Here is a 25,823-nt window from a genome sequence, read left to right as displayed (position 1 = left end):
ATGCCATTCTAAACCTGAGGACTGTTTAATATAGCAACGGGAAATAGGTCCTCCAATCTTTATGCTACATTTTAAATTAAATGTTTTAATGCTTTCTGGAGAAAACATCAGTAGGGCAGGCATCATATTAAAATCAACCTTCAAACTATTTTCCGTTGTGAAATGTATGCTTCAGATTTCTTGTAGGAAGCAGAATGGGATTGGGGAATAGAAAAACCTTGCTTTCTTTTTGAAAAAGGTTATTTTTAGTGGTATTTTAAAATCCTGCACAGACATTTTTGCCAAATTTTTACTTATAACAGAAAATGCTGATTAACAGGGTTATCTCAAGTGTCAGAAATGGAAGAGTTTGTCAAAATGGGCTCAGTGAAGTGTATACTTCAGATTCTTGTGAATGTAATACCACTCGTCAGTGTTTCAGAACTAGATTATTTTCCAGCTTCCTCAAATGAACTACTCCCCAAAATGTGTATAAATACTATCCTGCTAGGAAAAGTGGACCTATGCATTCTTCTTATAGGAAATGAGTTTCGCATATAATTTGACAGTCATGACTGCGTGCTGTAGTGACAAACACATCTGTCTTTTGCATTGCTCTTAGAAAAGCTCAAACAGCTGAGGTATTAGGAGTTGGATGGGGTTTAATCAATGAACCTTCATTAAAGTTCTAATCTGCCTTTGTTGTTGTTCAACTATACCTATGTGATTTTTGTGACCCATTCCTGTTTTACCAATAGTACTTGAATTTGCCTCTTTTTTTTTTTTGGTGAATTTTGGTACAGTTTCCGAGATGTTGGTAATTCCAAGTTGTGCTGCCATCCTCCCCTGTAACTGTGCTGCTCTGGTATATTGACACCTTATCAGGTTGGCTGTATACAAGACAGTGCAAGCTTGTGTATGCAACAGCAGGCAGTAGGAAAACAGTAATTTACTGTGTGTTGATGTCTTGAGGAGCTCAACAGGATGGAATGTGTTTAGAGCTAGATCCAAGGAGAGGTTTTGCTGGCTCAGATTCTGCTTGGGGAAGAGAGGATTCAAAATTGTAATTGCTTTTAAAGTTTTTTTTCTTGTGCAACTAACTGTTGGATGGAAATGCAGGATAAAGCTAGCAATTGTGAAACTAACAGCCCCATCTAGTTGTGCATGTTGATGTGGAGCCAGCTAAGCACTCTAGGCAATGCTCATAACATTAAACCCATGAATAGTCTTTTGGAGGTAAATGAAACTATGTCTCAAGATAAACATGTGTTTAATTGCTTTGCTCGGAGGGAGATGACTACTAATCTATGTAATTACATGGAATTGTTACTGTTATCTGTATGGCCTTTCTTACTGTTGTCACACTTGTTTGATCTTGTCTTGTTAGATAAGTTCATTTCGAAAGAACGGTATTGTATGTGTGTACAGTTCATAAAGCAAATGAGCTGTGCTAATGGTAATTCCTTTGGCCTCTAATAAATGATCATGGCATACAAGCGTGATTATAGCAAAATCAATTTGTTTGCAGGCAATAAATAATAGACAAAGGGGAGCAAGAAAGCTTTCTGTATTTACAGTCTGTCTCGTGATAAAAGCTCTCTTATTTTCTGTGTATTTGTAGGGATTTTTAAAACAGTTTTTTTACATGGAGAGTAGCATGTTGAGTAGCATTGCTCCTGTTTGTGTTTTAAACTAATGCTGTATTAGAACTGGTTGATTCAGCTACTGTTACACACAATAATCTAGGTAATTAAGTTAGACGTGGTCTACCTATGCTTCTTTTTTTAGCTAATAAGAACTAAGGTGAGCCAAACCAGCTGCTTATTTTGTAACATGCTGCCGCAGGTAGTACTTGCTTTGTAAACAAAGAGTGTTGTCAGAAAGAGAAGGATTTGGTATGCTGCCTCTTCCAGCTTTTGACTGTCTATACTGTTATGTTGAAATGCACACAGTTAGTTTAACAACTTCAATGTAAAATATAGTTTATTGTGTTCTTAATGCACTCGTCTATTCTTTTTGGAATTAACAGCTGAACCTCCCCCAAAAAAAGAATTTGTTTAATTTAGTCATGACATTGTATTCAGTCATTTCCAGCATGGCATGTTATATTAAAATACACAATTGAAAATGTTTTTTGCCTTAAAAAGGAAGTAAAGGGACACTTGTTCAGACTACGTTGTGGATACATGTTTTTTCAGTCACTTATGTCAACACTTTAAACATGTTTTATTACTGTAATTAATTAGGTGTTGCTGATTAAGATTTCTTAAACTACTATTGAACCAGTTGCATGAAGAGCTTCTACAAGAGGTTGGAAGTTCCTGGTGTTCGATTATATGCTCTGAAGGGCAGAGTGAATTATGTGAAAACTGTATAGTTCTACAAGGTTTTTATGCTAATAATTTTTGCCCGTGGTGAATGACAGGATTTTTCTCAGGGTCTGTATTATGTTTTGATTGCTGTATTAATGTAATAAAGAGTATTAAAGTAAGTGATAAGTCTTACTGTTCTCACTTAGGAGTTTGCACTCATATTTGTGGTAGGAAATTAATCTGGTTTTAATTGCCTGTGAGTCTGAAGTATGTTCCTTTTTGTAAAGCTGATCTCACGTAAATATAAATCAGTAACTGCCTGTTCTTTAATTATGTATTAGTGTATTGTACCTGCATACTAAATGAGAATATGAGCATCTCCAGTTACGGTGTATTGGAGGTCATTAAATCTTCTCTGCTCTATGAAGTTTAGTAGCACTGCATTTCTAATTACTGAAAAATGTTCAATGTTTGTTGCTTGGTTTAGAGCAGCTATGTTTAGCTGCAGTAAGATAGTCACTCACTTGGTAAGTAACTCCATAGGGATTTTTCACAGTATGGAAAGCAATTGCTGTAAAACATCCTACAAAATTAAAAAAGTATTTTTTAAGAAATCTCTCATTGTAAGGTAACTCTTGAGATATTTGAGTGTAAAATAATAAATGGAATAGATTATTTGTGAATATTTTTTAGTATTTCATAAAAGCATGGCTGAATTCTACCCTGTTCCCAAAATAATGTATTAATTTCATGAAGAGATGACTAATGTAACCTGGATTCTCAGTATCAGTGTCTCATCTTCCCTTACTACTTCACATTTGACCTTTTCCCTCTTCAGGCAGAAATTATTTCGGCTAAAAGTAATGTAAGATTTCTAGAAAGGACACTGAAATGTGTTGGGACCAAGTGATTTGCAGAAAATATTTTTATTGGCTTTAGGCTGTCAGTTGTAAGACTGAAGTGATCAGAAGCTTACCTCTGTTTGGCAATAACTGTTTTTATGAATTGTAAGGGTAAACTTTACTAATATTGTTGTTGCCATACTGCAGATATTGCTGTAATATAAAGTAGGAATTTGAGCCAGCACATTTCTCATTCTAAAAAGCGTTATAAACAAGGCTGATGGTCTAATCCCTGAACATGATTTCTGGTGATTCTCTATTCATATAGCCACTTATGTGATTCGTTTGGATACTATAAATCTTGAAATGACTGGAACAAGATCCGGTTGATCAACACAATACAAAAATGACGTATGCAAAAATAGTATTATATCATGGCATGCCAAATCTTTTAATACATAATAATATTAGCAGACCTAATTAGCATCCAGTGCAAGATACATGGCATCAGCCAAGGTCTGGAGATAACTGCATTCATGTAGCTCTTAGGGTATGCTAGCCTACAGCACAGTGTTCTGTTGCTACAGACAGTCCTTTGACAATGCATCCTCTGCAGTGGTCTGTGCTTCTAAGTATAACATCCCTTTTGATAACACTTAGCCTACTTAGCCTACCTTCTTGAAGTATTTAAATGAGGCATTATCAGCATGGTGTTTGACTTGACTGTGTTAGGGAAGCAAATGCTACTTGATAGGTTAAGGTGAACTGGTGGGATAAGGGTATAAATCTGTTGCACAGTTGCTCAGACTGTGCTTCTAATGATCTATTCTGCTCATCAACCCAACAATCTGCAAATAGAAAAGCATCTAAATTACAGGCTACCTTTGGCAACTCTGCATCGCATCCCTTTCTAGCTTTGTCCTGAACTGTTCATATCCTGAGCAGGAAGCAGATAGTTGGCAGGCATGACCTTTTCAAAGAAATGCTGATCCTAGAGCTGAAGTAACGGAGCCTGGGTTCACTAATATCAGAAGGAAAGCTGGTAATATGTCATGTTTTACTGAATGTGCCCCGAGCCCGCAGTTCTTAAGCACTGCTGTCTTTGGGGAAAAAACACATAGCACAGTGCAGCTGGAGGACAATGTTTTCTATTAATTCAGGTGAAATATGGAAATATGAATAGCCAGATTTTACTTTAAAAGCTTTTTTCTTTTTAAAAAAGTGAAGAGAAATAGCTATGCAGTATATGTTTAATTTGTGAGTCAGCTGAGCTTCAGTATCCTAAAGAACAAAATCAGCTCTGTTAATCATATTGACTTGCTTCTGCCCAATTCCATGGGAAGTGCTAAAAAATAAGAAAACACCCCAAAGCACGTCAGTTTTGAACAATTGAAATAACTGGTAATGACAGATGACCAAAGGACAACACTGTGGCCTTTGCATACTATGACTAAGACTTCAATTCTGTGAGTGTTCAAGGCCAGGTCGGATGGGGCTTGGAGCAATGTGGTGTAGTCAGAAGGGTTCCTTCCAAACCAAACCACTCTATGATTCTGTAACATTGTTCAGAGTATGTAAATATGCATCATGTGTTTCCAGTTTTATCCAACAGTATAGTAGTGTGGATTTGTCTTGGCAGGGAGCATACAAAATATTATGGTTGGGGTTTTTTTTACTTTGTTTTTTTCTTGTACCTTTCTTATGAAATTGAACTTCTGTTTACATACTTTGTAGAAAATGTAGTCCTTCATGATGTTTGGGAGCTAATGTTTCCTAACAGATCACAAATGCCATGTTACTTTGGGTTTCTGTATATATAATTAAAACGTTAATCTGTGGTGAATTTCAGAAACCTCTTTTTAGTATGTTCAGATCTGAGTTACGAAGAGTGAAATTAAGGACTAGCTCAGAGAAGGAGAGAACTTGCTCAGTTAGTTACTGGAAAAAATGTTAATAAGCTTATTGTATTAATAATGTCAAAACCAAATGGGAGATTCTTCTCAGATCACTGCCTTTTGACTTCCTTTTCTAGAATAATAATATATTCGATAACATGTATTTTTTCTTGAAATATCCGTGAGTTAACCAGTAGGGAATATTATATGAAAAAATACTACCGAGAGAAGAGTAGTGAAAGAGTTTAGATGAGTAGATCTTTTGATGTTGAAGGTAAGTTACTGTTCTTAACAACAATTTCCATTCATAATGTAGTTGAATTGGTGGATACGCGTAACTTACGATCTTGTGGTTACACTTCAGCCAAAGGTGAACAATAAAAATTCATTATTTTTCAAGGAGATTCTTTTCTGCTGGAGAAGGCCATGGGGTTTAGTTAGAGTTTTCTCTTTTTTTCTTTTACTGTGGTAAGCTCAAAAAAAAAAATCGAGCATATATTTGCATGAAATTATTTTCATATAGTGGCACAATTAGGAGAAAAACTGTTATGAGATTATTATTTATAATGTTACAAAGTTACATAATTATTATCTAATGATAGGAGAGCATTTGTGAGATTGCTACATGTTGTAGGATTTTAAGCATGTTAGTCTGATCAGAGTTGTAAATTGAGTGCAGCCATGAACTTCAGTTGACAGGAAAAGGACTCCATATGTCTTTCAGATGAAAAGTGATCCCACTTCCATTAGTGTCTTTTGAATAGATTGTTTGTTACCATAATAAGATGTTCCAAAGTCAACGCCGACATTTTGGATTGTTCTGTGTAACTGAGATGGTGTAACTGACTTTATCCATGTACGAATTTACAATGGCTTTGCAATTAATAACTTTGTTTCTTTGTTTGTAAATGTTAAGTTTTTAAAGAAACACTTTTTTTAATTACGTAAATATGTTCACAGTGACCTGAGGCAAACAGTTCAAAGCTCCTTTTGAACTATATTCTTTTATTTGCTGCAGGCAATGATCATCGTAATTTGTTCATAAATAATTGTAAGTGTAGGTTAAAATGCAAAATAATACCTGAAATAAACTCTATGTAAGAGATGTGAAATTACTTCCTTTTTGTCTCTGGCAAAGTTATACCTCAATAGTGCCTTTTAAATTCTTACAAAATGAAAGTTTTGCTTCCTGCTGGTTATTACCATTTTCTGGACTGTGGTGTTCAGCACATGTGTTTAGGAAAGACAGCCCTAAATTTAATTTTTCCATTATATTTGGTCATAAACATGATCTGTCAAAACACCTCCAGCAGATGTTGACGTGGCTTTGAACATCATGAGCTGCAGAGCAAAGTTTTCTGTGTGTACCTCAAATAGTATCTTGTAGGCTCATGTTAGAAGTTTTGCTGTTCTTTGCAAATGCTGATCTTAAAATTTGTTTGAGAAGGGTCACAGTCCTTGTGGGAACGAAGATGACACAATGGTTGTCTGCTTTAGCATAAAAAAATATTGACAGAATATATTCAGTGGATTAAAGGCGAGTGCTGTGAGAAGTGCAAATGTTGGATATAGAAGCGTTCAGGAGAAATGGTTTGGTTTTGGTTTTTTGTTTGGGTTTTTTTTTCTGTAATGTACAAAAAATTCCAAAGGAATACAAAAATATCGTAAGCTTGCACTTTCCATTACTGTATTTGACATACCAAACCAGTATTTTTAACATGATTGTGTTTTGAGAATTGTATGGGATAATATCTGCACTGCCATAATTTGATTCAAAATCAACAGTTTGTGGAAATGATGTTCATAGGCTTGAGTTGTGCATGCTAAGAAGGTGACATGGAGGAAGAAGGTAGGAGAAGTGTACTGTTTATGTCCTGTTGGTGAACAATTTCAGCAGTGAATAAGATTTGGATCAGATATTGGTGTGAAGAAAAACAACCAACCCAAGACTTTTCTGCTTTCATCTAGAATACTTTGCTGCACAAAACAGGTTTTTTTGCCATCCATATAGTTTCTTATGAAAACGTCTGAGTTGGAACATAGTTTTATCTCAGAATAATTATCTTTTCTGTTAATTAAAAATCACATTCCATAATGTGGAATATATATAACGTGGTTTTGGTAGTGTGGGAATACATTAAATCGTGTTGGTCCCAGAAATAGCTTAACTGGTTTATATGGAACTAACTACTTGCCACGTTAAGGCACTGGGGCAAGCTGACCTTTAGAGCTCCATGGCAGATGCTTGTCCAGCTTCTGCCACCTTGCAGGTGAATTAATTTTCATTGTACAGCGTAGAATGCATGTACAAACATAGTTTAATATTTGCAAAACAAAAGGGGTTTAACTTAAGTTTTAAATTAATTTGGACAAATCGGATTAGTGTAATCTTTATTGATTAGAAAGCTAGGGCTATGTAGTATATAAAATTACTGAATATACATATTTTTTTACTGTTCATTGGTATGCATGTCAGCTAAAGGTAATCTGTAAAGGCTCTCTGAACTTTGTTTCTCCTGTTCATTAAAAAGAGTATTCAAAAAGAAATTAATTATAATTTTAGGAACAGAAAAGTAGTATGTACTATGCTGCATGTTGCAACATGGGAAGTTTATTTCAAGTAAGATAGAATTGTTTTTTCTTTTCTGAATAGATTTCTGTTTCTTGATTCACTTGGACAATTATCTTAAAATTAAGGCACTTGAATATGACCATAAATTTCTGGTTTTCTAAGGACCATCACAGTAATCTCTTACTGTAAAACATTCTGTTGAAGTAAAAAAGTGGAATTGAAGAAAAACCTCAACAGTGTACAAGTGCTGATACTTTTTTACTATATACCAAAGAATGTCAGAACTGCTGTTAGAAAGGCCTGTATGAAATTTTTGAAACTTAATTCTGGTGAGTGTCAGATTTGAGAGCAACAGAACCTTTTCTCCTGTCTTGTGTCATACTGGCCAGATGTATTTTGGGATGAAAAATACTTGCTCATACACTGAAGTAGTAATTGGTCTTTTATTGAAATTCAGAAGATGAGTTGGAATGTGATGAACCATATTTATTCTCATCAATTACTACTAGTGTCTGGGAAGGAGACTGCAAAGCAGAACAGTTCTAAAATCAGTAAGTTTTGTTAAATACTGTTTTTTTCAAATCATAGTTCTTCATGCAGCTAGAAATGTGTATAGGTATCAGTATTTACTGGCGGTGTTCTTCGTGATAGTCTGTGGGGGTCAGAATAGATCTGTTCACACCTGGAGGTTCCCATTCATTCCATGCATACCAATCTTAATGTGTTATAATTCTCTATAGAGGGTGGATGTGGTTTTGGGAAGGTTGCCTCCTTAAAGCAGTGTTTCCTGCTGTCTTCCAAGAGAAGCCCATTTAGGATCTTGGGCATTCCTGGTCTAGCCTATTGGCTAGAATAGGGTTTGCAATCTCTTTGTTGGATCACTGTCCTCTTCCGTAGTACGTGTAAGTTCTGTTTTGTGTTGTGGTAGAACAGAGTCCCTGTTTTTAGAAGCTGGAAGGAAATACAGTTAAGTATGTATGTAGTTTTCCTCTTAAGCATCTCTTTTGTACTTCTGATTAATTTTCTGTTTATTGAAACTGTAGCTTCAGTGAGGTTGGTATTAACAAAGGCCAGCACTCAGCATTAATTTTCAATTTTGAGCTGGTGAACTTTGAGCTTTGCAGAAGGGAAGGAAGAGTCTAAAGAATTGAGAAGAGATTTTGCCTTTTCCCACTGTGGACCTTAAAATATGTGCCCAAACAGTAGCCTGTATGTACTCCAGTAGTTATTTTTTAAATGTATATATTAATTCATACCTTTGCAGTGATTAGTTGTGAAAAATATGGTAAGAAAAGCACACAGCAGATCAACTATTCCTTTAAAAAAACTCATTGCTAGCAAATGATTCCTGTAGAATTCCTTGTCACTGCTCCCCATTTCAACTCAGTTTGTTATTCTCCTTAAGTGTATATGAAATAGTTGTATTATAGTGTATTCAAATGGTAAGCTGTGGCAAATTCAAGATGTTTGAACAAGAGGTCAGGTATATTTATACTTCAGTGCACTTAGAGCTGATATTTTAAAAATACAGCAGGGTGGAAAACAAGTTGTGTTGTGACAATGAGCAATTTCTGTTGTGAATAACAAGGAAATTCAGACAACAAGTTTAAGGAACATGAATCATCATAGAAACACCAGGAGAATGAAGAAGCAAAAAGCATCTTGCAGTGTGTGGATTATTTTGTTTATGATATTACTTTTTTGTTCCTGAGATTTTTTTTCCACCAAGCGATGGAATAGATAGAAATAAGAGTAAGTACTTTGATACCTACCAACAGTGCCTGGTGATGCAGTGATAAATGAAATGTTGTTAGCCTTAACAAACATCTCGATTCAAAATACAAGTGTACTAGTAGTTTGACCTTCTCTGCATTTACAAGAAAACACTAGCGCATATTTCAAATATGGAAACCACATTATTGTGACAAATGTTGGCTTGTCATCCCACTAAGATCAGTGAAAGCAAAGAGAGAAGAGCCATGACCTAGTCGTGATTGGCTTGGAATATGCTTGTGGATGGTGGCTTTAGTAACATCGAAATATGCTATTGCTCTAATTCCATAACCATTTATTTTTGTGAACTTATTGTTAGAATATCCAGTGTAACAGTATGTCAAGAACAATTGTTATTTTGGTGTTTGATGTCTCAATTGCGTGAGTCTTTCTCTCTGTTGTTTTTCTTTCTTCATCAGTAGATACCAGGCATTTTCTGTTCTTCTAATGAGTTGAAAAGGTAGAAGGCATAGTTTGGGTGCTGAATAGTTGTTCTTCCCTTTTTCTTTAAAAAGTTTGTTTCAGATAAACTGGTATTCTGATGATTTTTGTTTCAAGCCTGTAAAAAAGTGCAAAGAGTACCATTTACTTTCAAAGCAAATATATTATGCTAGCACTGAAAAGATGCTGATTTCATAATTGTTATTCTCTCTAACTCCTGGCTTTTATTCTGGAAGACTGAACATGGAGGGTGAGGGGCTGTTGGGACTGGCTGTGTTCTCTGCTGTGACAGCAGGGATTGTGGATATATTTCTTTTCTTTACCTCCCACAAGAAAGTTCTGTGATTCTAGTTTATCATTTGTGAAGCTCAGTTTTGGGTAGAAAGTCCTCCGTTGGGCATGTATCACTTAAAATAATATATTCGTGTATACTATACTGGCCAAGTGTGTAGTTTTTCCAAGCTAATTTTTCTTCTGCTCATATTTTAAACTTTACATTCACATTGTTTTCTATTCCAGAATCAGCACTACTCTTGGCTTAGTTTTTTGCTCGTCAGGAAGTATGTCCTTCTGATAGCTGAAAGAGATGACTAAGTAGGATTCTCCCTTATTTTGGCTTACTAATGAGTAACATTTTCCTCTTAAAAGTAAATTTGAACAATTTTTGATACATATATTGCAAATTACAAAGGTGAGTTACTTCTATATTGTATAGAGGTCATGCATTGTAATATATGTAATATCCGTTTGTCTTTCAATGGCTGGCCTGCTGTTCTGTTTGACTGGCACGATAGCTGTCTTCACTGCCTTCTAAGTGATTTCCTCATGGTGTGTTTGATGAGTCTGATGAACATTTAATTTGCGAGGAGGATACTCCAACAAATGTACTCTGAAGGGTACTGCAAAATGTTCTCTCAGTACATTATCTTGCTATACTTGAATGATTGCCACTTAAATAAAGATTTCTTTATACAAGAAGAGAAAGATGCCAAGAATGTGATTCAAGAGCATCTGAGGGGAATAATTGTACAGTTGTCTCTTCTGTGAGTGTGTGTTAAGTATTTGGAGGAAGTGAGAAATGGGGTTGGAGGAAGGAACTGCATTTTCCTGGGAAGATTGATTTGGGATTGATTCCCCCCCCCCCCTCGTATCAGTGAATTTGGGGTTAAGGTGTTTCAGGTGATAGCACTTGCTGAAGGCCAAGGGGATGGTCATTAACAACATAGTTGGGGGGTTTTAATAGAAAAAGTGGGGGTTGAAGAAAAAACAATGCAGTGCAAGGTCATTTTTAGCATATAGCAGGCTCTTGGTTTTTAGAAGGAATTAATGTTATATGTTGGAAAGAGCCATGGGGAATGCTTTATGTGTACTAGTTAATCATAGCATAATAATGATATTTTGGTGGTGTGTGTGAAGAAGCTGAGACAAAAGTTTGTCTAGACCAGAAGGTAAACAGAAGTCTGTCATATGGGCAATGGAAAAGACCTGGGATAGAAGACTGTTTTGCATGCTCCTTCATGTACTATATTCCAACTCAGTATGTCTTGGATATTGAGATTTTGTACAATTTGTCACAGACCTTTGAGGCTGTGTCAGGGTTGCAAGAGAAAGAAAAAAAATGTTTAGTGACAGATCAGCTGATCGCCATCAAGTGCTTGAGAGAATTACGGTTAGTAGCAGAAAATAAGGTTGCACATCAAAGGATCAAATTACTTTAAGAACACGGTAAAGTTCTTGCATTTAATAAAGAAAGCAAGCAGAGACTAGAAATTACTGGAGCTAATGACAAAATTTGTGATTTACAAGTTTTTAAAGTAAGTCTCATGCAGTTTCAGTTTGTGTCATGTTTGAGTTTCAATTTTGTATAAGTTCTGCAATCTCTTTTTGCTACATAGTAAAGGAAAAATAATTGCAAAGGCTACCAAGTATTCTGGAGTAACCTTTATTAGCTGTGGAACATAATCATAAGCAGAATTACAGATGACTTCAGTCATAGTAAAATGAAGCGCCTAAAAGGTATTTATTAGGTGGTAGCTTGTCAGTGAAAAGTCTCATATACAAAAATGAGGAAGATTAACTTTTTGTATCTCGATCTTAGAGCTAGTTGTAAAATGAAAACTATAAAGTTTTTGTTTGTTTCTATCTGTATGTCATGAAGGAGTGAAATGGTTTCTAAAATGCACAGTCACAAACTGATTAGAAAATTCCCAAGGGGAACTCTGATGGGGCTGTCATAACTTACCAATGGAACGGTGAGTCACTGCAGGAGGAATTCATGTAATAATCTTTTCCAGTATTTATAGGACCAGGAGGATAAAATGGCATTTAATTTTATTCGATTAAAAACTACTAGGCAAAAGAGAAAAAGGAAGAAAAAATGAAGCATCTTTTATTTCAGGCATGAAAGACGGATGGGATGTATAAAAACCGTATTATGAAGCAGTATAGTAAAGTGAGTTATTGAAAATGTGATCAATGCTCCAAAATGGTCGTTAATAATAAAATAATAAAATTATTTGATAATTTAAGGTGTTTTTTTTTTTTTTTTTTTTTTTTAGGTTCTACATGCAAAGTGTTGCTTTTGAGTGGAACAGGTAGATTATGAGGCATCTGTATGAATACTTGCTTGCTAGTTCAGGCATATATATGTGTCCAGTTCAGAGATTATCCATGGAAGGTCTACCTTACAAAATTATGTAAAATGTACTTAATGTAGCCTTAATTAGGTTTGGTAGGAGGCCAAAACGGCTTCAGCTTATTCCGTTAATGCTGGTGATGCAGTGTTTGATCCAGCACTGTGTATTCACTCCTGCAGTCACTTGTGCTTGAATCAGAGCTGTATCCTCTTCTGTGTAGTGCTCCCAATTTAAAGATCATGTTACAGTTGTCTACTGTTGCTTAAAGGTTTGGTTGGTTTGTGTTGGTTCTTCCAGAAAGGGCAGTATAATTTGGTGAGCATGTGTTTATTCACAGTGAATGCTTGCATGAATTCTTAACTAAAGCTTTTTTATGCTGTCACAATATGGAGAGCTTGTCACTATATCTTGGTACAATGAGCTTTATCCTTTCTCTTCTTATTTCCTTTGCATTACTAGCATTTATTTTTAGTTTATTTATAAGATCTGCTGTATGGTTCATTAATATTCATTTTGTGTAAGAGGTTTACCAAGCTTAAAGTTTATCAAATTTGAAAGTAGTGAAAGCAGAGGCTGATAGATGTGTGTGAGGACAGGTGAGACTGTTAAGCAAAATAACAAATCTAAGTATTCTTGAATGAGCCACAAGATCTCCAAAATTCATTTTTTGGAGCAAAAAAAAAGGTAGTAGTAAATATTCAGCTGCTCCAGCCAACGAGTCGACTTTATTTGGAGGCCGGCTCAGATGCCTCTATACAAACGCCTGTAGGATGGGGAATAAAAAGAGGAATTAGAGATATGTACACAGCTACAGAGATATTACATTGTTGGGATCACAGGAACATGGCAGGATGGCTGCTATGACTGGAGTGTTGGAATGGAAGGTTGTAGGCTCTTTAGGAAAGACAGGCGAGGCAGACAGGGAGAGGTTATAGCTATTTGTGTCAGTGATAGGCTGGAGAGTATGGAACTCTGCCTGGGTGATGAGCCAACAGAGAGCTTGTGGGTCAGGGTCAAAGGGAGAATGGCGATGGGGGACATGACTGTGGGGATCTGTTACAGTCTGCCTAATCAGGAGGATGAAGCTCTGTATAAACAGATAGGAGCAGCCTCACACTTGCAGACCCTTGTCCTCATGGGGGACTTCAACCATCCTGATACCTGTTGGAGGGATGGTACGGCCTGGCATAAGCAATCCAGGAGGCTCCTTTATTGTGTGGAAGACAACTTGCTCTTACAAGTAATAGAGGAGCTGACAAGGAGAGGTGCCATGCTTGACCTTGTGCTCACCAACAGGGAGGGGCTGGTTGGAAGTGTGATGCTCCAGGGCAGCCTTGGTGGAGTTCGAGATCCTCAGGACAGTGAGAAGGGCACACAGCAAGTTCACTGCCCTGGACTTCAAGAGAGCAGACTTTGGCCTCTTGAGGAACCTGCTCAGTAAGGTGCCATGGGATAAAGCCCTAGAGGGCAGGGGGCCCCAAGACTGCTGGTTGATATTCAAGGATCACCTGCTCCAAAATCAGTAGTGTTGTGTACCGACTAGAAGGAAATATGTCAGGAGGGCCAGGAGGCCTGCATGGATGGATAAGGAACTTCTGAGGAAACTTAGAAGGAAAAAAGAAGCTTACAGAAGGTGGAAGCAAGGACAGGCGGCCTGGGAAGAATATAGGGACATTGTCCGGGAAGCTAGGGATCAGGTCACGAAAGCTAAGACCCAGTTAGAATTGAGTCTGGAAAGAGATGTGAAAGATGACAGGAAGGGGCTTCTACAGGTATGTTTCTAAAAAAAGACACCCTAGGGATAACGTGGGCTCTCTCCGGAAGCTATCAGGAGAACTGGCTACCCTGGATTTGGAGAAGGCCTTTTTTTTAAACAAAACAACCAGACCCAACCTAGATGATGTTACTCATGTTGATTAAACTCACTTTTTGCAAGAGGAATTATGATGTAATTTTGGTCTTGATTGTTTTGTGTTGTTGCAGAATGAGTGCAGTCCTAATTAATGCTTGAGACTGGTGTGACCACATTTCTGAGTGGGTTAATCCTATGCAAGAAACAAAATGTGGTTTTCATTTTCTGCTGTTGTTTCACATTTTCCTGAAGGGATTTATCTACAGAAATAGAAGATAAAAGTGAAAATTTTTTTATTGCTCATATTTGCTTATTGCTCATGTACCTTACTTCTGGTAAGGATTAAATGGAAATAACTTGAGTGGAAATCAAAAAATATCAGACATTTCTTGGAAATTTTAAGAGTAATTTAAGAGCATTTGTATATTTTCTAGATTTCATGTGAATTTAGATTTCATGTTAATTTCAGAGTTAACAAGTATACTTTTATGTTAGTAATTTTCATTTAGGAGAGAGAATACAAGTTTTTCTAATTACTTTAATAGCCCACTCAATAGCCAGTATTGGACTTTTACAAAGTTAGCAGAAGTAACAGTGCAGTGCAAAAACCCTGTTCTGAATGGAGCCTCTGTCATGAGGGAGGTTCTCTGAATCTGGTCAACAGTGATAATGTGAGAGCTTATAGACAAAATATGTTATCAGTAGATTGGAATTTTTAATGTATGTAAGTATTTTCAAAACCTAGTTAAATTCTTGTTGTTAGTTGTCTTTTACAAAATACTTTTTTGACTGTTTCAGTTTTGTACTTATAAATTGGTTTCAGTGAACATACTTTGGTTTTAGGCAGAAGATAAATCAGAATCCTTAATTAAACAGTGGGAGCATTTATATAATACGAATATCATATCCTCTGTAATATAATTTTGTCTTCTACTGCTTAAAAAAAATGTGTCAGTTCTTTATTGCTTTCTATGAGTGGTGCGATTTTAATATTGGATGATGAGTCAACTCAATTTTTTTTCTTTGTGAAATATTATAAGAAAGTTCTGCTTTTAGAGCACAGGTTTAGGAAACATGAAGGTATCACACAAAGAAATTAAATTGTGACAACCTAAAGATTTGAAAGAATCATAACTTGCACTTATAACCATGTTGGAGTTGTATTATTCTTCTCATAAATATTGTTTTATTATTATAGGATTTCCATTAAAAAGCTTTTATTTATGTTCTCTAAAAACTATTTCTTGAAAAATGTCTGTGTCTGTCTTCATTGCCTTTGAATTTCTGTTTTTATCCAAAGGGATTTTGTGGTTGAATCTTAATTCTTTCAAGAGGTAAGTTACAAAATTTCCCTTAAAAGGTGCTTACCTTTAGGGTGTGTAGTTTTTGTAAATAAGTTTAGTTCACATTAATTTCTAAGATGACTGCACTTGTTAAGTGGTCTTCAAAAACTGTTTCACACACAAAAAGTAATTAAAGAATTTAGAAAAAGCCTAACCAGAAATACGTACTGAAGGGTGTGGAGAATTTTGTTGTTCCAGTTTAGCTTCCATGGAGTCTGCTGTTTCCCCCAGTCAAGGGAGGTCAGTTAAACAAACTGAGAGGAAAGATTTATGGCAATTCAGAGGTGCAGAAACTAGAAAAAATGCTGCTCAGTCACATTTCTACTTTGGTTTTAAATGCAGTGTTATAAAATGATAAAATTCTGTCACTTTCTAAACTCCAGTATGTTTTCCCTAGGGTATAGAATTATAGATACTTTTTTAGTAATTTGAAAGGAAATATTTTGTAAGTGGAACTGCAACCTCTTCATTGGTAAGTGAAGAACCAGTTATTTCTGTCAACAATATAGTTCTTGCCTTTTAAGCTGTTAAGTATGAGTGTTGTACTTAACAAAGGCCAAAGGAGAAGGGTGCATGGGACAGCTTCTAGAAACAGTCCTGCTATTTTACGGGTAAAGACTTAAAGCAGCATTAAGTTCTACCTGATTTTCTTGTTTCTCCTGTTAATGGAGTCATAGCCCAACCTGTCTTGGTTTAAGGGGGATGACTGCTTCCCGACTCATTGTTTATTAGGAAAGTTTCAGGAGCAAAGCCTCCTGGTCAGCCTCTTGGTCATGTGGACTCTGACTACAGAAACCTCTAGAACGAGCCTGCAGAAACCACATAGCCAGGAGAGCAGTGTTCACCTTTCCAAAGTTTTTATCTCAGCTGCCCTTCTGCTTCTCCTTCTTTCCTCCTGTTGAGACTTGCTGCACTGTGACTACATTGAATGATATGTTTTCCTCCATGTGAGGAAATCAGCAAAAGCAGCTTTAAATCAACAAACATTTTTTGTTGTTATTATTGTTGTGGAAAGGTAAAGGTGTTGTCTCTTTCACTCAACAGCGTTTCCTTGACATGACGTTTGGAGCCGGCGGTCACACTACAGCTCTTCTAGAGAAAACCAGCAACATCACGATATATGCACTGGACAGGGACCCCACAGCTTATAACATAGCTCAGCAGCTTTCAGAATCGTACCCGTAAGTTGTCTTCTCCTGTCTTAAATATGGTCGAGATAAGGTTGATACTGTGCTATTATGTCCACAATTGAATATGTCTTTATAGTTTTGATAAATAGTTTTTAATGGCTTATTGTAGAATAGTTCTGTATGCTTTATATACCCCATTAAATAGCACATCCAGTTCATTTTAGGAGTATTTGCATGCAAGTTCTTCTGAGGTTTTTGGAGTTAAATGTATTTTTTTTCTGTAAATTGTTAATTTTGAGTATGTGTCAAGTGACCAATTTCATATTTAAAAATTGTTTTAAGAAAGTTTCGTGTTCTGTTTGCTTTGAGATGGTTCTGATGGCAGGGTTGTACAAAACATACACTTTGTGGTAAATATTTCATAAAAAAAGATGAAATAATATACTTTTTAATAATGAGGTTATTTAAATATTGCTTATGAATATTTTAATTTTTTAAAAATAAATGAATTTTAATTCAGTATTAGGTTTGCTAAATATTTTGCCACTGGCTTCAGAAACTAGTAAACAATTGAATAAGCTACTATTTCTGTGTAAAGCTAATGCTTCAATTTTCTTTTAAAAGAGTGCTGAATTTGCTAAGTGAACAATTGCTAAATGCAAATTTTTAGTTTTCTGTGGTCATACAAGTTCCTTTATTCAAGAAACAGCCCAGTAAGAGAGCATTCATGCAGAAGTGTGCAATATGTAAAACGGAATATGAACTTTCAGAAACAGCTGCTGTTCATATTTGACCAAGAAGTAGAAATACGTAGATATATAATTAAATAATATGGAATAATGCTTAATACTTAAAGAAATTTAAACTCTCAGGTTGAAAACATTGCCCAGAAAAACATTGTTTCCCGGAGAAGCTGTGGCTGCCCCGTCCCTGGCAGTGTTCAAGGCCAGGTTGGACATAGCTTGGAGCAACCTGGTCTGGTGGAAGATGTTCCTGCCCATGGCAGAGGGTTAGAACTGGATGAGTTTTAAGGCCCCTTGCAAACCAAACCAGTCTCTAATTCTACAATTATTTATTTCAAAGAGCTTCTACATGAGGAAAACCAAAGCTTTCCAGTAAGAAGAAAACTGGTAGAGGTGGATGGAGAAACACCTAGTTCTTCAATCTTCTTTTCCCCCACATAAAAAGGAATTCTAAGACAGCAATACTATTCAAGCAATGCGGAAGGTATTCCTCACCCTTGCTAAAAGAAAAGGCTAAAGTGTGCGTTCCCTTCTTCAAGTGCCAATGTCAGAGGCCCAGTGGGAAAAATGTAAGCATGTGAGAAGAAAGCAGAGCTCAGTTTCTAGTTATCCTGCTCTGTAAGACCACTTAAATATATTTCCCAAAATTTTCAGTTCTCTGTGGGCTGAAGTAACATGCAGTGTATACTTACAAATTTGTGGAACTCCGATCTCAACTGTTATTTCTCCAGAGAATGCTCTTGTTGAGAGAATAATTGGCAAGGAAAGTCCATTTTCTTTGAAACTAAGCCTTGCAAACACATTCCACTCGATGTCATGGGAGTTGTAGAGTCTTCTGTTCTTGTGTCATAGCAAAAAGAAACCAAACCCAAACCAAAAAACTCTAGTTCACATTAAACCTAATCTTATACCTAACAGAAGTTTTCAGAACCATTCGCACAATGTAAGACAGTGAAGAGTCCTCTAACTCAACATATATTTATCTGTAAAGTATGCAAACCTGGGTGTGAAGCAAGTTTATTTTCTAAATGGATGAAGAGATTTTACAGGTTTGATGCTGTTCTGCAGTGATTGTCATTGTTAATTCTCTGCTTGCGTATGTTTAGGAAGAGAGCTTTAATCAATATGGTATTGCAGTTGATGTAAGTTACTATGGCTTTATAAACAAAGGAGGTCTCGTAGTCCTATTTTTGGTTGTAAAATCATATAAACTTGGTTACTTGGACTCCAGACATTGTTGTCTGCGTCTATAGACACAAGTTATCATTAGAATGAAGCAGATTATTAGATAACATAGTGTTAGTGAAAAATCTTCGTCACTGAAAGATGAATACATATCGCTTGAATACTATTGTAAGATACAGAGCAGTCTTACTTGTTTTGGTGGTTTCCCTCATCTCCCAACTTTCCTATTGAAAAGAACAGGTGGGTCCTTTTTCAGAAGGAAGATATATCTTTTTTTCGTAGTAGTTTCTGTTGAAAATTAAGGTAAAAGAATATTCATATATGATATATGTGCTCATTAGCAATCTGCTTTAACTGGGAAGTCAGTTGTATAAAACATGGTTTAATTAAAAGGAGGAAAGAAGAGGTGTATCATTTATAACTAACACGTAAAGCTAGGGTTTGCTTACAAATCAGTTGTAAGTATAAAGGATTTACTTGTTACAAGACTTGTAGCTTTCCTAAATGGATTTTTTTTCTTTCAGTATTCATTAAAAGGTGGTTCATCTAATATTATGGGGTCTATTGTCTATTTTCTGCACTGTGTGAAATAATTCTTTTATCATGATTTCATCAGTTTAATTCAAATTTGTATTGGCATCAAAAGCTCAGGGAATTCATCCAATTGGTTTTTTTTTTTGGTTTTTTTTGTGGTTATTTTTAAACCTCTTCTGTTTAACATTCCTGTTTAGAGAGAGGTTGTTTGACTTGCTTCACTTCCTTTGGAGCTGATGGCAGAAGAGCTGGGAAAGGCAATGGTAACTGGTAACTGGTAAAATCTAATTTCCGCTATGTCTGAAATTGTGAATGCAGTGGGCAAATTGGAAGTCATACATGAACTGAATCTTCTGTTCCTATTTCGTTTCTGCTTAAAACAGGATATTGTACCTGTTTAATCGGGGATATTAATAAATTCCAGCATATCAACTACATGATAGGTTTTGAGTCTTGCAGTAGTATTTGCAATAGTCCATCCTACATGAAAAACTTCAAAATATTCAGTGTTAATTGCTATTATTTCTTCTGGTTAGGTAACATTTTTAATAGTAGTAAAATCATGTAGTTCCAACTGTTACTCCCTATGAGACTTCATTTTTTAAGCATCCTATATCACAAGGCACTGAGTTACAAGATTATTAAAGCTCAAGTTGCAGAAATATGCCCAAAGATATGGTTGGAAGGTGAGATAAATATGGCTAAATTAGGGAATTTTTCTATATTCAGAACTAATAAATGAAGTCCTCCTTGTGCTTAGCTGAAAGACAGCTGGAGTAATAAGTCACCGAAGGAGAGCACTGAGGGAAAATGTATTTGATGTTTGTATTTTAAATGTCTTTTTGCTTCTCGGTAGTGATTTTGTCAGATCTGAAATCTGAAGAGGGTGGAGTTCCAACTGCAAATCTCACATTCATTTAGGCTCTCTGTTTATTATTTTTTTAAACTATGTAGTGCTGCTTTAATAAGGAGAAAATGGGTCAGGGCCTGTTAGATATTCAGTGTGTGGGTGGGAATCCTTTGACATGCTTTCTGGGGAAGCCTCTAACTTGGGAATTGCTGCTGAGAATCCAGGAGAACAAGATAAAATTCATTCAGCAGCAATACATATTACAAGTAAACCCTTTCACACCCACTGAAAGGGAAAGGTTAGAGAGGTGGCTGAAATCTGGCAATTAACCAATATCACTACAAGCTTTTAAATATGAGAATCCTGTGCAAAGCCTTACACAGAGGAGGCAGTATGTTCTTTGTAATTCTCTGAGCAGAATAAGAAAGTGAGCCCTAAAAGTAAGGATAAATAGTCTAAAATTTCTCATGTGATTTAACTACCTTTTTATTGTAGTTCTAAAGTGATTTTGAGGTTCAATGGTGCTTGTGGGTTTAGCTTTTACAGTTGCACTAAGTTGATGGGAAAAGTGGGACAGAACCATCAGCTCTGTGTTGTATGTTATGGGGAAAATAGAATGCATTTTGTCCAAATCTAGGGGAAACAGAACTACTTCCAGTTGCAATAAGCTTATTTGAAGTGCTTGTGAATTCTAGCTGCATGTGTTATATATGTAGATGCTTTTGTTTCTTTGTTTAAAATGTTCTTCACCATGTATCTGTGTGTTTCTGGATGCCGGGTGCCCACCAAAGCTGCGTTATCACTCCCATCCACAGTAGGATGGGGACAGGAGATTCAGCAAAAGGCTTGTACATCAAGATAAGGACAGGGAAAGATAACTCACCAGTTACTGTCAGGGGAAAGCAAGACTCAACTTGGGGAAATTAGTTTAATTTATTATCAAACTAAATCAGAGTAGAATAGTGAGAAACAAAACCAAATCTTAAACCACCTTCCCCTCACCCCTGCTGTCTCACAGAAGCCCCCCTGGTACCAAAACCTTGCTGTGCAATCCCAGTACAGCTCAGCATCATTCTTAAATAGCTGACCCTGTTAATTAGCTGAACTAAATGTTGCTGGATTGTTTTCTTAATTTTCTTAACAGTCCTATGCTAATACTCTGAATTGTTGTTTCAGTCATATACTCACAGTTCCCAATAACACATCTATCCCAAGCAATTGGGAAAGACCAGTTTATTGTTTTTGTTAGGGATTTTAGATCAGGGAGCTGCAGTGGAGTGACTAACATGCAGTATTGTACTAAGACCACTTTGTTTATATTCTGTTGGGTATTTCCTGGCTAAATCAAGAGATAATAGGAACAAATGATGATGGCTCTTCATGAAGACCATATTCTTAATTGGTCTTCTAGCAGAATAATTTATTTGTTCTAAATATAGTATATAAAACTTCTAACAATTTATATTTGTGTACTAAAAACAATTTCTATGCATGTACAACATATACACTGAGCAACTGCAGGTGCCTTGTGTGCCCGTACTGCTGTCCCCAGAGTTACCATCAACTCTTTTCATGTATTTCAATTGGGAGACAACAGCAAAAAGATGGAAACCCCAAATTATAGTGTAAAAATGCATGGTAGAAACCAAATATTTTACATTATAAAAATTTGGTTTAATATATTTACCGTAATACATAGACAGTGTGCATAATATGTTTTTGCTTAAAGTATTAAGCAAATGGAAGTATTAATGAGATTGTCACCCCTGGAAAACAACACAGGGCACAGAGAGTACCTTACATCTGTTCAATCTGTGTGTCTGTTCATATGGGCCGAATGCTTTTGTTTGGCTTAAATAGAGCGCATTTCATGTGGAACTAGTCATAGATATATGAACACGTAAGCATTTTTAAAATGTAGCAGAATCTAAGACCAGGTAGGCTAAACCACTACCTCCTTAGAATAGGAGATGGAAGAAAAATGATGCACAAATCCAAATGTTTCTTTAAAACAGTATGTAGCTCAGTAATAGAAGTAAGTTTGAGAAGATGTTACTAGTAGAAAGCCAAAAACGATGACAAATCTGGCTGTTGTGGTTGAGCAGACAAGCAGTCTTCAGCCTTCAGGTGTCAACCTGAAACTTGAAGAGATTGAATGAATTGGGTGCAACAGTTAGACTAAATATCTTAAGATTTTACCCCTGCAATTTCAGTAATGTCTGTTACTCAGTTGAAAGGGTATTTATCCACAGTCTTTAAGATATAAAGTCCTATGCTAATTTTTTGTGGGGGGCGGGGAGGCCTGCAGGAAAGCAAGTTTGTGAGTTACCTGGAGTAAGGGAGAAATGTTTCTAGAAGAAGTTGTCCTGCAGGCTGTAATAAGCCTACCTTTGATGTGGTGGTGTTTGGCTGTGTCTCTTTGGTCAGATTCAGTTTCCAGCATGTTTATTCTTTTCCTCAGAGGTAGATGTGAAAAAGTTCATACATTGCACCTCACAGAGGGGGCATGTGTGTGAAAGTGTGAGTTGCCACCACATCCATATGTATGGAAAAGGCTGAAGGGGGTCCTAAACTCAGTGCCGATATGGTCCATGCAGTAGGTCTTAAAACTAGTATTTACTTCCAGTGGCAGGAGTTGTTAGCTATTGTATGCATGGCAAGCCAGAATACAGCTCTTAACTTACATTGCATTCAGTAAGGGCAGGAAAGATTGCGTTTGTGTTCACTGGAGCATGCTAATATGTGTATTTGGAAGGCTGGAGCAGAGCTTTTTATGCTCAAGGTATAGGATGTTAAAGATTGATGAATTGATGAACGTGGATCAACATCTCTTATCTCTCCGTCACGGAATTCTTTTAGCGCTGTATCATAGCAGAATTTTAAGACTGAATCACAAGGAAAAGCTCTCTATCTGCTAAATTTAAATACATAAATTTATCAAATCACTTCAGAGCTCTAATTTTTTCTGCCTTGGTTACAGACAAATGCTGTCCTGACCTGACTCTTGCTTAACTAACGAGATGTGTCTGGCTCGTGCATTGAGGTGGGATGGCTACAGACTATTTCCAATTTTAAATTTCATATACTCTTTACATAAGAGAAGTTCTTATCTGCACCTTATTTACATCTTAAAGGAATAAGGTGTCTTAAGAACATGGCTACGCCTAAATACTGCGTCTGTATATACAATGGCTCTACTTTCAAGGCATGTGGTTATGTTGACATTCCCACTGAAACTTTTATTTAGTAATAAAAACATTGGGAAACTGATTAAATGCTAATCAGTCTATCAGCTCACTCTGTTTACAAGATTCTGTTAGTCATTTTAATGCTATATATATTTATTTTGGGAAAATGATCTGATAGAATAATTATTAAAATTATTTTCAATGTCATGTCATAAATCTGGGGTTTTGTCTGTTTTCATACATAACATCTCATGTGCCAGTGCTGGATTTAATGTAATTTCCAGTCAAATGAGTCAGGACTGCATTTTTATGTTAGTGGTTTAGGAAAACAAATTGCTGCCATTTTTATCTGAGTGGTCTTGAGAGAAGCTGCAATGTCATTTTAATATGAAAATCTTAGGTGTTGTCCAGTTTGAAGCTCTGAAGGAAGGTTTAAAAGCGTCAGGTTTAAAACAATGAACTGTGTTATTTCCACATTTTTTTCTGTTACCATTATAGAGTCGTTTTACATTTCAGTATTCCGTGAAAATTAGAGTTTTGTGAATAATTGGTATATATCAATTTGGATGGGAGTTTTGGCTTAGGCAATTTCTACCACTATCAAAATCATTCCCATTGGAAGGTATCTTAGGATGTCATCTAGTCCAGCCTCATGCTTCAGGCAGGTTCAGTAGGAACAGTTTTAGACTGTAGGTTGTAACCTGTTGTGAATGGGAGGCCTTGAATTTTTCCAAGGCACAGTAGGATTCTAAAATATGTTTACTTTCTGATCTTACTGTGCATAGTGCTCTGACATTGAGTGGTACATTTGTGCAGTGCTGGTCTCTAGCAGGCAGTAGTGAGGGACCTGAAGGTGGCCCCTGGAGTCACATGCCGTGTGATAGTGTTTTGGATTGGTTTATATTGTCCACAGAATTTAAATTGAGAGATGTGTCATATTGTCATCTCCTTCAGACTTTCTGTTGAGTGGATCCTCATGCAAAGCATGCAGGAAGTGATTCTGCTTCTGTGAGTTATTCCTGCTTCCCTCTATTCCTTTTCATACTTTCTGTTTGAGATACTGCTAGGTATTTTTTTTAATTCATCTGTATCAGTGTGGTATAAGCAGAACACTTTAATGTTATATCTCTTAAAGGCAGAGTGTTTCTGAGGACAGTTATGTGAAGCTTAATTTGGGTTGTAGGTTTTTTCTAAAAGGAACAAATGTCATTTTTTAAAGTAAATAATCAGGATGCTGAAATAATTGTTGAACTTACATGATCCGTAAAGGAGACATTGACTTTTCAATTTTGGTTTTGATTAGAAAATTTCTTACAGGTGTTCAGGTAACTTTTATATTACTTTTACAACCATTTAGTTACCATTTTCTATCAAACTGATGGAGTAGTCCTTTCAATTTTTTCTTTGTTTTATTTTTTCATGACAGTGAAACTCAAGGTTCTGCTTTTTCAATGAGAGAGAGGAGGGGAAGAGAACATAGATTCTCATCTGAAGTTTTTTGCAACTAACTGGTAGCTAGTTGTCTACAAATCTTTTTGTCCTGTTGTGGAGATGGTATCTCCATATTCCTCAGCAACAGTTAGTATTTTAGCTTGCTATTTGTCAAGAGCTGTATATTTAGCTCATTTTTGTTCATATTTACAACAGGAGGCATTGAGGTGCTCTGCACAAAATGAGAGGACATAAACTGTGTTGAATACTCCTCCTTGTTTCAGACCATGAAGGCAAAAGTTCATTTCATGAGTACATAGATCATAATTTTTGAGTAGAAGATTCTAGTTTTTCATAGAAAGATGAAAATGGTGTAAATGTGTGGTCAAAAAGGTGCTTGTCACTAGGAGAAGGTTAAGACTTGTTGGTATTGAAGGTAAGCACATTGTTTACTAAGTAACTAAACCAAAAGCTGATAGTTTATGATTCTTAATTTTATTAAGAATTTTATTATTTATAAGGAAAACAGGAAACTAAACGAAAATGTGTTAACACATTTTAGTATCAGTATTGAGCTTTACACAAAAGTATGAAATACACAAATGTAAATACAAGTTATTTGGAGTTCAGGTTATTTTTCTGATTGAGTCATTGTACTTCAAATACTTATCTTAGATACATTAGGATTATGCATGTAAGTGACATAGACTATAAAAATGAATTTCTTGGAGTTTGACTACATTTTTTTTTTCTTGTCATAATAAACATTATTTGCGTTTTAATTTGATTTTGATGTTTGTGACTCAGCTGTGCCAAGTGTTGTGCAGAATATTCAAAGAACTGAAAGTAAAAATCAGTTAATTGCTGGCTTTGTATTTGGATGCCTGAAAAATACAGTAACTTAGTTTGCTCAATTAGCAAGGGTTTAGGTAGGGAAATTTCAGAGATTATAAGAAATAATATAAATAACATGTCTCAACAGCAGAAACAATCTGTAATTCTGGTATTGTTTACTGTAATCTCACACTGATCATGAGAAGTTAGAGGCTGCTGCTGCAACTTAAATTTTTAAATATGAGTTGGGAAAACAGCACCAAATTCTTCCTGATAATGATAT

At 35.9% G+C, this 25,823-nt stretch overlaps 1 protein-coding gene across 3 annotated transcripts in view; it reads left to right on the top strand.

Moving 5' to 3' along the window:
* Positions 1-25,823, top strand: part of METTL15 (methyltransferase like 15) — a 127,954-nt gene that overhangs the window by 22,440 nt on the left and 79,691 nt on the right. For all 3 annotated transcript variants that reach the window (XR_003990971.1, XM_030483046.1, XM_030483047.1), the window contains one exon: positions 16,690-16,826. Coding sequence is in view for 2 of the 3 variants with exons in the window: in XM_030483046.1 (XP_030338906.1) it covers positions 16,690-16,826 (137 nt within the window). In the remaining variant the exon portion in view is untranslated. The remainder of the gene's footprint in view (positions 1-16,689; positions 16,827-25,823) is intronic.

Source organism: Strigops habroptila, chromosome 4 (assembly GCF_004027225.2).
Source record: "Strigops habroptila isolate Jane chromosome 4, bStrHab1.2.pri, whole genome shotgun sequence".
NCBI lineage: Eukaryota > Metazoa > Chordata > Aves > Psittaciformes > Psittacidae > Strigops > Strigops habroptila.
The sequence above is the reverse complement of the archived record's forward strand: the minus strand, read 5'-3'. Positions and strand labels throughout refer to the sequence as shown.